Source organism: Dissoconium aciculare, assembly GCF_010015565.1.
Source record: "Dissoconium aciculare CBS 342.82 unplaced genomic scaffold K489scaffold_31, whole genome shotgun sequence".
NCBI classification, from domain to species: Eukaryota; Fungi; Ascomycota; class Dothideomycetes; order Mycosphaerellales; family Dissoconiaceae; genus Dissoconium; species Dissoconium aciculare.
The window spans coordinates 1-15274 of record NW_022984981.1 but is presented as its reverse complement, the minus strand read 5'-3'; the positions used below and the strand labels follow the sequence as shown (position 1 = coordinate 15274).

General features: G+C 51.8%; 7 protein-coding genes across 7 annotated transcripts; 3 read left to right on the top strand and 4 right to left on the bottom strand.

Annotated features, from left to right (window-relative positions):
- Nucleotides 1-620: 620 nt before the first annotated feature.
- Nucleotides 621-4383, bottom strand: K489DRAFT_385561 (Peptidase, trypsin-like protein; the record flags this gene model as incomplete). Its single annotated transcript, XM_033606135.1, has 1 exon — nucleotides 621-4383. Exon 1 carries the CDS (start codon nucleotides 4240-4242, stop codon nucleotides 622-624), a length of 3621 nt encoding a protein of 1206 aa, XP_033454786.1. The 5' UTR covers nucleotides 4243-4383.
- A 170-nt stretch (nucleotides 4384-4553) lies between these two features.
- On the bottom strand, nucleotides 4554-6997 carry K489DRAFT_385560 (uncharacterized protein). The gene has a single exon (XM_033606134.1). It carries the CDS (start codon nucleotides 6908-6910, stop codon nucleotides 4700-4702), a length of 2211 nt encoding a protein of 736 aa, XP_033454785.1. The 5' UTR covers nucleotides 6911-6997; the 3' UTR covers nucleotides 4554-4699.
- Nucleotides 6998-7522: 525 nt separating this feature from the next.
- Nucleotides 7523-8592, top strand: K489DRAFT_385558 (uncharacterized protein). Its single transcript, XM_033606133.1, has 3 exons — nucleotides 7523-7732; nucleotides 7892-8125; nucleotides 8223-8592. Exons 1-3 carry the CDS (start codon nucleotides 7676-7678, stop codon nucleotides 8451-8453), a joined length of 522 nt encoding a protein of 173 aa, XP_033454784.1. The 5' UTR covers nucleotides 7523-7675; the 3' UTR covers nucleotides 8454-8592.
- A 180-nt stretch (nucleotides 8593-8772) lies between these two features.
- K489DRAFT_414319 (tricorn protease domain 2-containing protein) lies at nucleotides 8773-10686 on the bottom strand (the record flags this gene model as incomplete). The annotated part of the gene is made up of 2 exons (XM_033608154.1): nucleotides 8773-10610; nucleotides 10671-10686. 2 exons carry the CDS (start codon nucleotides 10684-10686, stop codon nucleotides 8773-8775), a joined length of 1854 nt encoding a protein of 617 aa, XP_033454783.1.
- Nucleotides 10687-11419: 733 nt separating this feature from the next.
- On the top strand, nucleotides 11420-12562 carry K489DRAFT_435649 (uncharacterized protein). The gene is made up of 3 exons (XM_033608603.1): nucleotides 11420-12052; nucleotides 12109-12229; nucleotides 12285-12562. Exons 1-3 carry the CDS (start codon nucleotides 11651-11653, stop codon nucleotides 12425-12427), a joined length of 666 nt encoding a protein of 221 aa, XP_033454782.1. The 5' UTR covers nucleotides 11420-11650; the 3' UTR covers nucleotides 12428-12562.
- Nucleotides 12563-13411: 849 nt separating this feature from the next.
- K489DRAFT_168005 (uncharacterized protein) lies at nucleotides 13412-13960 on the bottom strand. The gene has a single exon (XM_033599347.1). It carries the CDS (start codon nucleotides 13872-13874, stop codon nucleotides 13533-13535), a length of 342 nt encoding a protein of 113 aa, XP_033454781.1. The 5' UTR covers nucleotides 13875-13960; the 3' UTR covers nucleotides 13412-13532.
- A 484-nt stretch (nucleotides 13961-14444) lies between these two features.
- K489DRAFT_374872 (uncharacterized protein) lies at nucleotides 14445-15199 on the top strand (the record flags this gene model as incomplete). The annotated part of the gene is made up of 2 exons (XM_033603563.1): nucleotides 14445-14478; nucleotides 14529-15199. Coding segments are annotated over 2 exons (705 nt in total), but the record flags the coding sequence as incomplete, so codon positions are not given.
- Nucleotides 15200-15274: the final 75 nt, after the last annotated feature.

Genomic DNA, 15274 nt, shown 5'->3' with positions numbered 1-15274 from the left:
GCGGCCCTCGCATCTGCTTTTCGCTTTCGTACCCTCAGGCCCTCGCGTTCGAGCTGAATACATTGCCACACATAGCTGACTGTAGATTCCACGATTTCGACCGTCTTGACTACGACAATCGCTGCGAGGTATGTTTCACAGGCGAGATAAAATATGCTTGAGCCTTTGACCAGCCATTTGGGTAAATGAAGTCGGGAGATTGTAGCATGCTTCGCGTGGGCGTGATAATGATTGGTTAATAGAGGAATGGTCGGAGTTTCGTTGAAATTGCTGGAGACAGCCTCGAATGCGCTCGGAGTTGCCATGAGGAAACAAGACTGAGGAGCATCTTACACCTGGACGTGGAAAGGACGAGTCTAAAGAAGGGAGGAATACAAACATATGTGGTGTATCGCAATGTGTTGTACATAAAGAGCGTCTTTACATTCTTGCTGCACAATCAACAAGCTATGGGTCGTCAAACAAACAAGTAAAGTGATACGACAGCTCAAGAAATCTATTCCATCTATCATTATATTAGCAGCTCATTTAGTTCCACATGTTTTGAACCTTGCAAAGAGAATGATAAGCGATGTCACATAAGCGCCTTTTGTTTACATGCATGCTGTGGCGCATCTCCGATCACCATCTTCCCTCCTTAGCGAAGGATCTATCAGCCTCGGCGCCTCCACCAACGTCACCACTCTGATCCACCCCAGCACTCAGAACCTCACCACCATCCTCCGTAGCACCATCCGCACTCTCATCCTCTCCAAACTTCACCACCCTTCTCTTCCATCCCTCTGGAGACTCAGCATCACGCTCAAACGCCACCGTGGGGAAGTAATGTTCATTCTTCTTGAGCGTCGCGACCCAGGGCACATTGTCAAACGTCATGACCTTCAGACGGAAGTAAGTGTTGTCCGGGATCTTGACGACCTCGCGGAGGAATTCTGGCAGAGTTTGCGTCGGGACGCCGTTTACCGCGAGGATGAAGTTCGTCGGGGCGAGGCCATAGGCGTAGGCGGGGGAACCGCGGCCGCGGCCGGACACGTAGATCTCAGAGTGCGCTTTGCTGATCTGTTGGCGGACGGCGTGGTGCGGGGCGTGGAGGAGGGCGCCGCAGAAGACGAGCAGGGAGGAGGTTTCATTGTGGATTGTGGGGCGAGTTGGGATGCGTAGGGTGAGTTCTTGTTGTTGGCGGACGAGGACGGCGGTCAGATGAGGCTGGGTGTACATGATGTCGAAATCGGCAAGATTGGTGATTAATTTATCGTTGAGGGTGAGGAGCACATCTCCTTCGATTAGCTTTCCTTCAGGAATGGCATCCTGGTTTTGTTTGGATGCAGCTGTAGCGTCGGACGAGGTACCCGCTGTTGATGCTTTGGGTCTCTCAACGGTCGTGATCCTGGCATCTGCTCCCTCGCGGCTGATAGCAATAGCCTGGTCAACTAGACCGGTACCCGCAGCAGCAGATGCATTTACAGTCGGCGATGCGTCAACCTTCCTGACCATGAAAAGCTGATGACGAGCAGGGTTTTCGGCCTCGACTCGTTCAATCCAGTCCTCACTGACTCCCATAATTCGGCACTGGGCCATTTGCATCGTTTGTGTTTCCAGACCAAGAATTCGAAGATCCGGCTTCTCTCCGGCGCGAACAGCGTTAATGACTGGCAGCAATGGCGGTGTAGCACAGCCTAGATGGTACTCGGTATCCCGACCGGAGCTGCTGCGATCGCCGAGGTATGTAAGCCATAAAGCTTGAACGACGCCGTTAGGGCTGACGAGTACTCCTGAGCCGCACTCGCTGCTGAGAGGAGTGTCAACAGTGATTGCATCGAGGTTTACGGCACGATAGCGTGGAGCAGGCGCGCTCGCAGGGATCGTCACAGTGGTAATGTCGGTAACAGCTGTCTTTGCAGAAACGGCACGAAGATTATGATTGAAGCCGAAGAAGATAGTCTCTTCGCCCTGTTTGATGGGAGTCTCAGAGAGCTGTGCAGCCTTGACGGGCGCGTTAACCAATTCTGGGTCATATTGAACAATGGCATAATTCTGCAAGGGATGGAGAAAGACAATCTTGCCCGGAATGATGATCGAATCGGCAATGGTTATTGTGATGTCGCACATATCATAGGGCACGATCGCTCGTGAAACAATCACTAGTCCTTGTTCGGCATCGATCACCAGGCCGAAGCCGACCTTGCGTGCGCGTGGGAATCCGTCCAGCTTGACTGGGACCGTCGTTGTGACACGAACGAAGGATCGAATGATGTCGACAGCTGCAGGATGTTTCGAGCCTGCCATCTGTGCAAAGTTTGCCCGCTTGGGCAATAGTGGCTGTGGAGGCAGGGGCTCGCTGAGGTCTGTGAAGTCCCACAGTCCGGTCTCATCGTTTCGAACTGCCATGCGCATATTCTTGTGCCAATGACGATCAATGAAAAGAATTGTTGTAGCCGTGGTGTGCATATCGCGCAAGTGCTTGTAGGTCACAACCACTCGAGCGCGGTCAGGAATGTTTTTCATCACCTCGATGAAAGTATCAAGATCAGGCGTAGGCTTTTGATCGATGGATTGAATTAGCCAGCCATTTTCAGCACCTTCCAGGCGGAAAGATCCGCTGGCCTCACAACAGTAGACGCCTGCATCCTTCAATGCGACGGCATAAAGACGTGCCTGTTGGTAGGACAGGCTGTGAAATGACGCGCCGGCCACAGAGACAAAGCGATCCGGTGTGATGTCGTGCAGGTTACCCACATCCAGCTCCACTTCTAATGGTTGACCGCCTCGAAGAACCATCAACTTGACCTTCTTGCCGGCATTGCTGTCCAGGATGTCGTCTAGAGGAATAAATTGTGTGAGAAGTTCGCCATTCACCTTTACCAGCACATCGCCTTCTTCCAAATGCTTGTGCGCTGGCCCCATTGGCAGAACAACCTCTGCTACAAGCATGCCCGTCTCTTTTGGAAATTGTTTTCGGATCTCGCCCTCCCATTCTGACGTGAGACCAAGACGGCGACATTCATCGAAAGCTTTGAGAATCCATTGGGTTTGTATTGTGCCGCGATCGATCGTCCTTCCTTCCTGTATGCATTTCAACGCTCTGAGAGGTCGGTCCAGCGGCAGAAAATAATCCGTCGCCGCCCCGTCAGCACGCCCGCCCGCTTGCAACGCCACAGCGTAACCATCGATGTTGACCACTGGTGAACCGGACGATCCGCCTGACGCGGCTGCCGCGGCTTGGATGTAATTTGTATTGAAATCGCTGTATCCCTCTCCGTATTCTGGTGCATTGCGATCCAGTCGCGAAATAACTCCCGACAAGATACTCAGCTTTTCTCCTGCGTCGTTACCCACCACCCGAATTTCGACACCGACTTTGGCCAAGTCTGGCCGCAGCTCCAAAGACGCCAGAGGCATATACTTGATCGCCTTCGGGTCGAAACGGAGAATACCAAAATCGTGGACGGGATCGCGGTAGACTGCGTGGACATCGCACTCTTCATGGTTGTCAAAGATACAATAACCCCAGAACGGACCAGCACCGACCACATGACGGTTGGTAAGGATGTATCCTCGCTCTGCGTCGACGACGAAGCCTGTGGCCTCGCTAGAAATGGCACCGTCGGTGTCGAATGAATGTGTCTGACAGAAGTGAATGCTGACGACGTTCCGTACCACCTTTTCAATCATGGCCTGCCACTCCGCCGAATCCGCTGCTGGCAGATCCAGACTCGCCAAGTGGTCCGCTTCATTCTCGCCATTCACTGAGCCTTCTGATCCGTCCTCCAAACCAGTGTCTGGGGATGAATACCCATCAGGCGTGTCTTTTTGTGAAGGGTGAACGCCGTTGTTCAACCGTGGCGCAAGATCGTGATCCATGCCCGGCGTAATAGGACGGCGAGCTTGTTTATGAGGCCGATCGGAGTTCTGAGAGGATGATGGTTGTTTGCGCTTGGAAGCCGGCTGTTCCATATTCTTATATGCAGGCGTGCAGGAGAAGGGCCGGCGACTCAGGAATGGGCTGAAATAAGCGCTGGCGGGTACTCGAATTTGCGACTTGAGTACAATCGGATGGCGCAGGACTCGAGAGGTTATTGGCGACAGGAATGCCGAGTTGATTGGTGTAGGTGATGAGGATGTGATAGCTCGACTCAATTGAGTGCCAACCGCCGGTGATTGTACAAATGTTGACTTGGTGAGGCCAATGAAGTGCGACAATGGATTTCTAGCCGGCTGGCCGAAAGGTTTCAAGCGAAGCATTCAGACGCGAAAGTGATCACACATCTGCGAGCCTTTCATCGACTGCTGTATCAGGATGCGACCAGCGGACAAGGTACGATGATGGAAAATCGAATGACGAAGAGGCAGGACCGCATCACCGCAATGAAGCACGTGAGCCTGATGATACGGGTCGTTTCTTCCAGCTGGTACCTGAATGGAATTCCAACTTTGCTCACGGATCATCCTTAGTCATCACATATCCCTGTTCGCGCCAGCGGCGAGGTCAGACGTCACCGGCGGAGCATTTTGCTGAGCATCTCAGGGCTGACGATGACAACAATCACGCTGGAGGCCTGCACAGATAACAACCAGATGTCCACCAAGCGCCAAGGATCTGTTGTGCGACATCTCCCGTACTGAATGTTATTGTTGTCGTACGTAATCTGCTGCATCGCAAGTCAAATATCGAAACCGAGTACAGTATCCTAGAATTGTATCAAGTCAGGTCAATCACCTGTAGCTCTGCCGGAATCAAGCCATCCAAGAGCTCCACCTCCTTGAAACCTCGTGCCTGCTTGTTATTGCCAGCCACAAACACCACGACTTTGTCTCCCATGAGATCCATCGCCTGACAACTTGTATCAAGATCCCTCACTTTCTCCGTCCCTCCCAATAAAAAGAATTCTTCCTTCTGATTTTGACTTTGTGCTAGTGACATCTCCAGACCATCTCCAAGTAGTGTCCGCGAGTAATAGGCTTGCATGATTGTCCGCATAGTCGTATACTTGTTTCCTTTCATCCAGATTACATCTTTGATTGTGAAGGTGATTGCTCTCCTTGGCACCATGTCTCCACTCGGCGTTGGCATAAGCTTTTGCGTCACTACTTTGACGGCCGGAATCACTGCGATCCAGTATCGTCGCGCCGGCCATTCAAAGCCAGCTCGATAGACCCACGGGATTTGAGGTATGAATGACACAAGGCGGGAATGTAAGCGGTGATGCTTGCGAAATGCTGGTGACATATTCTGAAGCGGTTTAGTCGTTGTGACGTCGAGTTCTCTGGGCGCATCGTCGACGACGATGGCAGTTCTTGTAGGATCCGTCGCATCGACAGCTCGGCGTGGTTTTGGAGAGGGTGAAAGTGTCGCCATCGCAGGAGTGGTGTCGTATCCCGTTTCTGACGCAGCATTGGAAGTGTATACTTCGACCCTTGTATCCGCACCTGTGTCTGAAGATGGAGGCGGAGACGAATACCCAGAAGCCCTGAGACTTCTCCCTTTGCTGCGTCGATCGTCATGGACCTCTGGTTCAGCATCTCTGTTCATATCTGGTAAAGTCGACTCATCGGTGAGTGCGCCAAGTATTGTGTCAGGGGTCTCGTGATTCTCACTGCTCTCGCTCCATTGGACTGCAGCTACATTCCCGCGCGGACTTCGACCTTGTGACTGCTTGAAGGTATTGCATCGGTTGACGGCCGAGAATGGGAAATCGTTGGATAGCACTGGACCAAAAGTCGCTGAAGAAGAGCCCCGACTTGCTGGTGGGATCTCATTGCAATCGAAGAAAGTCTCTGAGCTGGCGTCCGAAGCAGGACTTCCGGGCAGGCTCTCGTGAGCACTTTGAGCTGGGCTTGGTGGTAGAGTGCGAGGAGAAGCTGAGCGTAGGATCTGGCGAGGGCTTTGCGTAGGAGTCTGCGAGCAGCCATGCCAAGTGTCCTCTGATTCCACACTCTCAGCTCGCGGAGAAGGGTTGCTGGTGAGCACGCTGGCCGTGGTGTTAATACTTTCGCTCTCGTGATCATCGTCATCAGTGTGGTCATCTCCGATGTTCATGTCGTCGTCGTTACTGTATTGACCATGATCAGTGGGATTCTTCCCATCACTGCTGTCGTCGTCGTCGCCTTCGTCGTCATCGTCGCTGGGATGTCCTTCGTCACTGATTTCGCCATAGAAAGTAGTGTTCACATCGTCAACGAGATCACTTTCGGCGCCGAGAGCATCGACATAAGTGCCTTCACGTCCATCGTTGTCGCCGTCGGCCAGGAAGGGTGCTTCGGCAGAGATCCCGCCGATTCCGGCGATGTCCTCGGCCTCATGGGAATTGTCACTGGAGGAACGGGGACTTCTATCGCCGAGTCTCTCATTACTGTCAAATGTGGTACTTTCATTGCTGTCGGAGATGGGACTCCTAGCCCAGCTGTGGTGAGGAGCGCCTATGTTTTCATTCTCTATGAAATCATCGACGCCGTTGATTCGAGCGCCGCCCAAATGATCATTGCTTTCTTCATTGCTGTCCCCGCTGCTGCTCTCATTGTCGCTATCGGCGGTGCTATCTTGATCGTCATATTGCTCTGCCATCTCGTCGGTGTTTGTAACTTGCTTATTCGGGCCATCAATGTAACCATCGCTGTGACCATCGCGATGACCATCGCTTTGGTCCTCGCTGTGGTCCTCGCTTTGACCGTTGCTTTGACCGTCACTTTGATCATCGCTACGTTCATCTTCATCAGGGATGCTGATCAGCTCATCGAACATCTGCTCCTCTTCGATTTTGGGAGTTTCTGAAAGCTTTCCGGTTCTGACTGTAAGCATACCAGCATGACTGGTTGCTTTTACACGGCGTTTGATCGGAGGCTGTTCGGTTTCCTCGTCTGAGATAAGGTCCACCACAACCGGTCGCTTTGTTGGGCGAGGCATGGTACTCATGGTGCTTGAAAGGCAGATGGCTGAGAATGGATCGAGGCGAAGATGCAAAGCTGACAAGCTTTGATTCCAAGATCAAACAAAACAGAAATTTGTGTTGAGAACCATTATCATGCTCAGAAGATGTGTCGGTCAGTGGTGGTAGTGATCCAAGCAGCATGTCATGTGTCAAAGTGTCGATTTTCATTGTCTCTTGTTACCAAAACTTATGAGAAATATCACATGATGCGAGGAGCAACGAAGCAGGAATTCAAAGGTATGACTAGTTGGTCGATTGAAGTTGTGTCGTGTTCAAAGAAGTGTCTTGTGAAAGGTTGATTCACACCTGAGAGGGAGGCGACGAACTTGTGTGGTCGCATTCTCAACTTGCAACCTTCCACACCTATGTAGTGATCATGTGGAATCCTTCTGTTTGGTTGGAGTTTGCCCAAAGCATACCCCCTGGAAAAAGCGCATGCGGACGATTGGGAGTAATCGTCAAAACCCACCCGGGCCTTTCACAAGCCAATTCAATTTCCAGAGCTACAAGCAAGCCATGGATGCCTGCAGCAGTCGACACTTGGAATGAAGAGGACTGAGATAGTCGTGTGATCACTCTTCACTGTATCGTTCTCCCCTCTCCAATTTCTATCCGTAACCTCGCTTTGTCTCTCTCCTCTTCTCTCTTCTTTTGCCCGATCTCGCCATCGTGAGACAAAATATCATTCCAACCAAAGATATCACCCCCAACAAAATTTCCACTGGAGGAGCATCGTCACCTAGCACACAATGGAGTCACCCAAGAAAGCCGCCAGTACTCCTCGAGGCTGGACCGATGCAGAGAAAGTAAGTTCCTTCACATCAATCAGTATTCTGTCACGATTCACTCACCTTTCCCGATCTTCTTCGTGCCTTGAAGCCGATCTATAGCTTCTCGCTGTTATATCGCGCTGATCTTGCTCGTCTACGCACCCTCATCACAACCAGGTCGCTGACATATCACAGCTCGGGATCCTCTTTCAGCTCATCTCAAGGCCTATCCCATGGGAGACGATCGAGCTTCCTCCAGGTCGCACTCTGAAGGCTGTCCAAGTCATGATCGACAAGGAAAAGTCCAAGATTCGCAAGGCTCAAGCTGGAGACGGAGAAGCCAATTTTGAATCTATTCCTGTCCCAACTCTCGCCGCCAAAGGCAAAAGCAAAGCAGCGAGCGCTTGCAAGGCTAAGGGTGTTGGCAAGGTGAGTCCAGCCCTATCTTGAAGATACGATGCTTGCTTTCGTCGCCCAATCCACTTAATTGAACTTATGATGGCTCGCTGACTTATTCCCCTTCTAGAAACGTGGCGCCGATGACAAGGTCAAGGACGAAGATCTCGAAGATGACGAAGTCACCGAAAGTCCAATTGCTGCGCGCAAGAAGGTCAAAGCCGCGTCTGCCCCCGCGAAGAAGACATCCAAAGCTGGCAAAGCCAAGCAGGCCACGGTAGAAGACGACGAGTCTCGTGGAGACTCTCCTCAGGTCAAAGACGAAATGATCACTGACGAGGGTGAAGGAGATGAAGAGTAGGGAATCTGAGCCTAGGGGCAGCAGAGGCCGAGCGCGCCGGATACTGGATTGAATCGACGGTCGAGGGTTTCGCTGATGACGTTATGTGTCTCCTGTGAACGGGCGGTATACATCTTCCTAATTCCACACCTTTCGTCGTACGAGGTATTATTGTAGAGTTCCAATCATGCTATGTCGTCCTCTTGAGCACGCCCGTATCGCATATAAACTCCCAGGTTTTCGTAATCACTTCCCGTGGGAAGAATCCAACGCAACTCGAAGACGAAAGAATGATTTCGATCTGCAGTAAAAGAATTCACATTGAATCTCACCTCCACCTTTAGACCAAACCCTGCACCTTCCAAGTCTTGACCGCTGCGTCCGCACCCGCGGAGACAACCTTCTCCTTATCCACCCACGCCACGCCTCCAATGCCGTCTTTGTGAGCGTTCGCCACACGGATCCGTTTTCCCGGATCCGCAAGACTCCAAACACACAAATTCGTATCCAAACCGCCACTCACAGCATTCTTCCCATCCGGCGACCAGGCAATGCTCGTCACACGGGCTGTATGTGCCGACCACCGATTCGTCTCGAGTTTCCACTCCTCCTCACCACTCGAGATGCCGTTGCCGCCGCGCGCATAGACGAAGATTTTGCCGTTCGTGCAGCCTGCGGCAAGATGCGTCCCCGTGGGTGAGAATGCGAGCGCGGAAATCGCCGCGTTGGCATCTTTGAGTACAGTAGCTGCGCCATCAGACCCAGCGGGGAAAATGCTGACGCTCTTATCGTCTGCTCCTGTAGCGATGAGGGTCCCATGAGCGGCAATTGCAGTCGGTGACGAGGACAGCTTTCGCTGAGCGGTGACTTCGCCGGCGGAGGTGTAGATCGCTACACCGCTGGCTATTGCAACGGCTGTGTGCGGTGTACTGTTCAGGTCCACCAATGCGGCGCCCTTGGGTTGGCCGTCGGTTTTTGCTGCACTTCCCGAGAAAGTCTTCTGCGAGGAAGAGGTGTGGCGGATGGTATCGTCCCAGCCCACAGTAGCGACTTTGTCCGACGGCCATTGGACGATGCCAGAGACGTAATTTGAGTGCGCCTCGCCCTGGATGATATCTGCTGATCCTGTCGAGACATCCCAGGCGCGCAACCGTCCCTCGTAACTTCCCGTCCAGAACGTGTTGGTCTCGGCTGAGTAAGTCGTCGCGGTGACGGCCTTCTGGTTGCCAGAGACCACCTTGACAGGACTTGCAGCTCCTTCCTGCAAGTATTTGAGATTGCCCTCGAGGTCGACGGAAATAATGAGACCATCACTCCGCGCTGGCCACGTCACACCGACCTGCTGATCAGAGACACAGGTCGTTCCCTCCGGACCAAATCGCCATGACTGCACGGATTTTCCGATTTCAGCATCCCAGATCTTGACTGTCCGGTCACCACTGCAGGTCACTAATCTCTTGCTGTCCTTGGACCAAGATACTCCAAAGATGCTTCCGGTGTGCTCTCCTTCTCCTATCTGCTTGACCGCTTCGCCTGTCTTACCATCGTACAGCCAGATCTTTCGGTCGGCGCCTACGGTGACCAAGTGATTGCCATCAGGGCTGAATTGAGTGCCGTAGATGAATTTGTCATGTTGAGCGCGTGCGCTGGTGTTGAATTTGAATGGCGCGCCATGGAAGAAGCACAGAGTTGTGTCGTCACCGCCTGTGGCAGCTCGCAAAGGACGCTGTTGACGTATGCTCACGCAATTGATCTGCTTGTTGTGTCCACTGATTTCGCCCACGCTGTTTCCTGAATCGGCCGTGATGCAGTGCCCGAAGCGCTCTTTTCCATCGCCGACCGCAATGATCCTCTGACTATCCCCATCCCATGCGATATCATTGATGCGCCCAGCGATGATCGAATACTCGCCTTTCGTCTGCTCTGCTCCTGCCGCGTCCCATACTCGTACTATGCCGGAGACATCACCCGAGGCAATGTAGAAGCCGGATGGCGCGAATCGGGCGACGGTGGTAGTAGCGGTATGCTGGGTGTATTGTTTCGCGACTGCTGGATCATCTATAGAACGCACAAAGATCGATTTGTTGGACGCGTACGTGATGCGCTCTCCCTTGGCGTCGCTCGAGAGGGGTGTTGGGGCGCCGCGGGTGGTCGTGGGCGACGCAGCCCAAATGGCTTCTGTAGCTGTGGTTCAGTTTCTCGATCGTCCATACTCGTCGGGTTTCATCATGGCTATACCGGCTATGATTGACATTGCGTGGAGTACAGAAGATAGCTTCGCGGTTGTCACCTGTGCTGCTACAATTGAAGAAGCTCCTACCTACCGGTGGAGAGTTTGGCTTCGCCTTCATCAGCCCCACCAACGCTGACGTATCACCTATTGCCCTGACATCGGGACGCTTCAGGGTCATCCTCCTGGCTTAAGGATGAGGGATTTTTTATTTTCTTCGCATACAACCGAACATGACAAGTCGCAAACGACACGCTTCACAAATTCATTTCGAGTGCTAGTCGGTATGCATTAGTGAAGATGCCTTTGTCACGTGATGACAGGTTGGCTGCCGAAATCCCTTCGATGCCCTCATGTGTCTTGAGCGTCGGTGTTCACCAAGGTAGCGCTGTAATCGGAATAATTCCTGACCGGACAAAGCCTGCCCCCTGAGTCGCTTGAAACCTTTCTCACCGTTGACAAAATATCGAGGGCCCAAGATGTTCGGAGAGGCCCAATAATAATGGCAACATCTAGTCCGTGAATTGCCGAACAGTTCGGAGAGAACTATTAGTCGAACGGTCAAATTTAGAAAATCATGCATTCCCAGCTTGGCGTGATTAGGTTTTAGGGCACCCGTCAAAATATACTGTTTTAGGCAAATGATCGCCATGATCGCCACTCAGGACCACAGAGCACGTTGTCATGCTACCTGGAGATCGGGCTTGATGCAGAACTTGTCATTGTTGCTGTAGCCCTGCCTCTTTCGGGAAACATTGTACGGATCGGCGTCATTGTCATCCATAACTAGCGGAAGCCACGGTGACAACGGTGACAACGCTGCGGCTGAAAGCTCAATATAGTGGCAACGCCTCGTATCAAGCATTGCATTGCGCCAAGTCGTCATCGTGTGAAGCTTATGCAATTCGAATGTCACAAAGGATACTTGACAGAGAGACCAGGGATAGAGACTATAAAAGGGAATATATAAGGTGCAGGTCAAACTTGCATGAGACGATCATTCTCCGGCATCATTCGCTTCCAACAACCAATTACGACTTCATCTCACCACTCATTATTCTTCAGTCAAAATAACCACTCAGTTAAGATGTACACTTCAATTCTCATCGCTTTGGCCGCTATCGCCTCTGCCATGCCGGCTCCCCAAGTCACTGTCGGTTCCGGTCCGGATCCTAAACAGGAATTCGCGCTCGCCGTCAGATACAACGGCATCCCTCTCTCGCTCTTCGCGGTCAACAACGGCACCGACAATGAGCGGGTACTTGTCGCTGAACGACTTTCCGCCTACCCAGGTACCCCAGCCTTTGCCAACGTGCAGGATGGAGGAAGATACACCTCGGTCAATCTCGACATTGATGGCGAGTCCTTCGGGTTGGTCGTGAAGCCAGTGGTAAGTCTTTGTATCAATCTTCACACAAAATTAGTGTATACTCATAGAAATCACAGGGTACTTCGTATGGGGATAGTACGACCGTCCTCGCCAAGAAGAACACTCAAGAGTTCGGCTGGTCCATCAAGGACGGTCTTGTCGACCACGCCCGAACCGGTCCATTCAACTTCTTCTATCGTGCGTACCGAGTCCAGCATTCTGCATCTGAATCTTATGCTGACCTCTTTCTTAGTCTGCAAGGACACTGTCAATGACCAGGAGGTGGATGTTCTCAAGTGGGTCAATGCTAACTACAACACTACCGCCCCGGAGGGTTGTGTCTACACTCAAATCTACCAGAACTGCAACGTTGATGGTAGCGAGTACAAGTGCTAAGCGGCTTTATTCGGATTGTCAACTGTATACATATAGCATCGCGTCCTCCTAATATTTGCCGTTATTATAACCTGGTTCCGTTCGTCTCATAGATTGATTAGATAGATTTTCTACAAATCTGTGAATCTTACCTGCATTTAAATTCCATGTCTTTTGACAAAAGGTATTCGAAGCTACAAGATCAGCTGATACATGACAGTGAGGGAGACGGGGCGTGGTGAGCGCAATCTTTGATGGCTTTACATTCGCGTACTAACATGGACAGATGCAGGTATACATCATACCTGCTTCATTAACGTGTTCTTCACCAAGGATCCTGGCTAGGTTTCGATCAGCCTTCGCTGAATCAACATTACCGAACCATGCGAGTTCGCGCAAGAACGCCGGATATTTCTCCTGACAGGCCTCCCACTCGTCAAGGCAAATCTGGTGTGCAACGCTCTTTACAATTCCCAGTCGCGCTCCAGGAACAGTCTTTAGAAGGATCCTGTGATTGTCAAGATCAACAAGGCTGCTATCGCTTGGCACGAGTGACAAGAATAGTGTTTTGATATCCCGCAGTACAGGACGAACGTCGAAATCCTTCCTGATGATCACTTCCGCGTAATCGGCAATACCCTGAGCAGTAGCCACAGCAGCAGCGCTCAGTCACTACTCCTTGAACGCAGGAGGTTTGTCCAAACCTGTCGTGATCTGCTCGACGGCATTATTCGACCACGCGGGCAAGCTCATTCCCCTGATCGCGTTTACTACACCTTTATAGCTGTCCGAGAAGAATGCTTAGCTGGCTGGACCATATGAAAGTGGGCTTCCGATTACTACGTATCCTGAGCAGCCGCTCAGGATACTTCGCCGCGAAGAGTTCGCCGAAGATACCTCTAGTAGATTCTCCTACATAGTAAAACCTACTAAGAACATTAAAAAATAAAACCCCAAATTTTCTAGTTTTATAGATTACCTAACTTCCTAATTAAGTAACCTATAGCCGGCTTAATATATTATACGACCCGTATACGTATAGTATTAAGGTAGCAACTAGTCTTAATACAACTATTACTCTTAGTAGCTTGTGCTCTACCGCAACTTTCTTGCTTTTCTTGTGTCGCTAAAAGTAAGAGGTCGTGACGTTGATAAGCCAAAGGATGCGCCACTTGGGACCCTCGAGCGTCTCTTCGATTGTCTCGCAGGACTCCGAATCGGCAGCTCGCTGCTCCGATGCTTGGAGAGACCTCAAGCACCACCAGATCAAGCCGTACCTTAGCCCTCTGTAGCAAGTCCAACCAACTGTCCAAGCCAGCAATGCCCACATGGTGTTTCGTGCTGCAAGCAATGCCCAATTAGTGTTTGACAGCTGAAGCAATAGCTGGCGAGCATTTTCGACCTCTGAACCCGGTTCCGTGCTGCCCTCCAGGTATCTCTCGATCTCCTGGCGGCGCTGTAGGTTCATTTGAAATTGCGCCTGGGTGAGACTCTGGCCTAGGAGCAAACACCTGTGCCGAACTAGTCAGCAGTCAGGCGCCTGGAGCATGGAGAGTGGGATGTCTAACATTGTCCACAGCACTGATCCCTATCTGCTATCCACAAATTCCAGCTGTGATGGAGTCGATCACATATATTTACTAGCTACATTTGGTTCGGGTACGGACCCTAAGGGGGTCGATCACATGGGGTCGATCACATAGGGATGCCAATGTTTAATAATTTCCAGATGGGTACCCAAAAAAAGCGCAGATTTTGGCGATCAAACGGACATAGTTCTCGTAATTTTGCGACGTTGTTTGGTATGTCGTTGTCGGGGTTGGAAGTAACCCAAAAAAAAATGAAGTTTGCGCGGGAATTTGGGGTTGGCTAGGGTATACAGACACGCTCGCGTCGCGAATGTCACGACGCCGATAGCTGTCAGCGCGCATGCGAGGTGCATATAGTACAGCCATTTGGTACAACATCATGGAGCTATTTCAGAAATACTTCTTACATAACCAGGCTTGCCAGGTCATAATCTGTAAGCAGTGTCAATATGCCGTTAGCCCGGCCCATATTCAAGGCTATTTGTAAGAGAAACACAAGAGCACCACTGTTCGGCAACGAGTCGACATCGCAGCGTTTGTTCAGCGTCTGCCCCATGTCGCACAGACGCCCGACGAGGTTAAGTATCCCGATGCGAGTAGTCCGCCCATCGCCGGCATTCCCGTATATCCCAATGGACATCGATGCGTGTTCAACGTCGACGGCCGCGAATGCAATGTCACATACCGCGAACGCACGGGCATTCAGAAGCATTGCAAGGACCAGCATAATTATCAGAGTACCCGAGCAAAAGGCCGACCGGATTTCGATGCCGTCCACCGTCCACTATGGGAAACGAACCAACCATGCCAACGTTTGTTCCGTACAGGCAAATGGCAAAAGGTATTTCCCGTCCAGGTCGTGCCCCATGCCGGCCCAGCCGTAGACATCGATCATGCCGCCCAAGGCAAGGCATGGATGGCGAAGTTGTTTGCCGATTTTCAGCAGGCGCAGGAAGACGCCCGCACCGAACGGACGCGGTATGAGCCTAATCCATGGTTAGAACACACCGGATGGGAGCGTCATTTATCGAACGATCATCGACGATGGATCACCGAATGCGTCAAGGCCGAGCCTAATGTCGACAAAGTGCAGGCATGTTTAGAAGACGATGCCGCCCCATTCGCCCCCGAATCGGAGCAGGCGTTGTCGCGGGCGTGTGACGGTACCATAGTGTTGATCCGTCGTTCGTTCCAAGCCAGCCGGGTAGAGATCGTCGGACGACATGCGTTGCATTGCGTCAATCGCCGGGAGACCGGCGCCGACAACAACAACACGCCA

Coding starts and splice junctions, on each gene's coding strand:
- K489DRAFT_168005 (XM_033599347.1), bottom strand. CDS start 13,874: ATGAACCTACAGCGCCGCCAGGAGATCGAGAGATACCTGGAGGGCAGC.
- K489DRAFT_435649 (XM_033608603.1), top strand. CDS start 11,651: ATGAGACGATCATTCTCCGGCATCATTCGCTTCCAACAACCAATTACG. Junction 12,053..12,108: donor GGTTGGTCGTGAAGCCAGTG/GTAAGTCTTTGT, acceptor TAGAAATCACAG/GGTACTTCGTATGGGGATAG. Junction 12,230..12,284: donor TCCATTCAACTTCTTCTATC/GTGCGTACCGAG, acceptor CCTCTTTCTTAG/TCTGCAAGGACACTGTCAAT.
- K489DRAFT_385560 (XM_033606134.1), bottom strand. CDS start 6,910: ATGAGTACCATGCCTCGCCCAACAAAGCGACCGGTTGTGGTGGACCTT.
- K489DRAFT_385558 (XM_033606133.1), top strand. CDS start 7,676: ATGGAGTCACCCAAGAAAGCCGCCAGTACTCCTCGAGGCTGGACCGAT. Junction 7,733..7,891: donor GCTGGACCGATGCAGAGAAA/GTAAGTTCCTTC, acceptor GACATATCACAG/CTCGGGATCCTCTTTCAGCT. Junction 8,126..8,222: donor AGGCTAAGGGTGTTGGCAAG/GTGAGTCCAGCC, acceptor TTCCCCTTCTAG/AAACGTGGCGCCGATGACAA.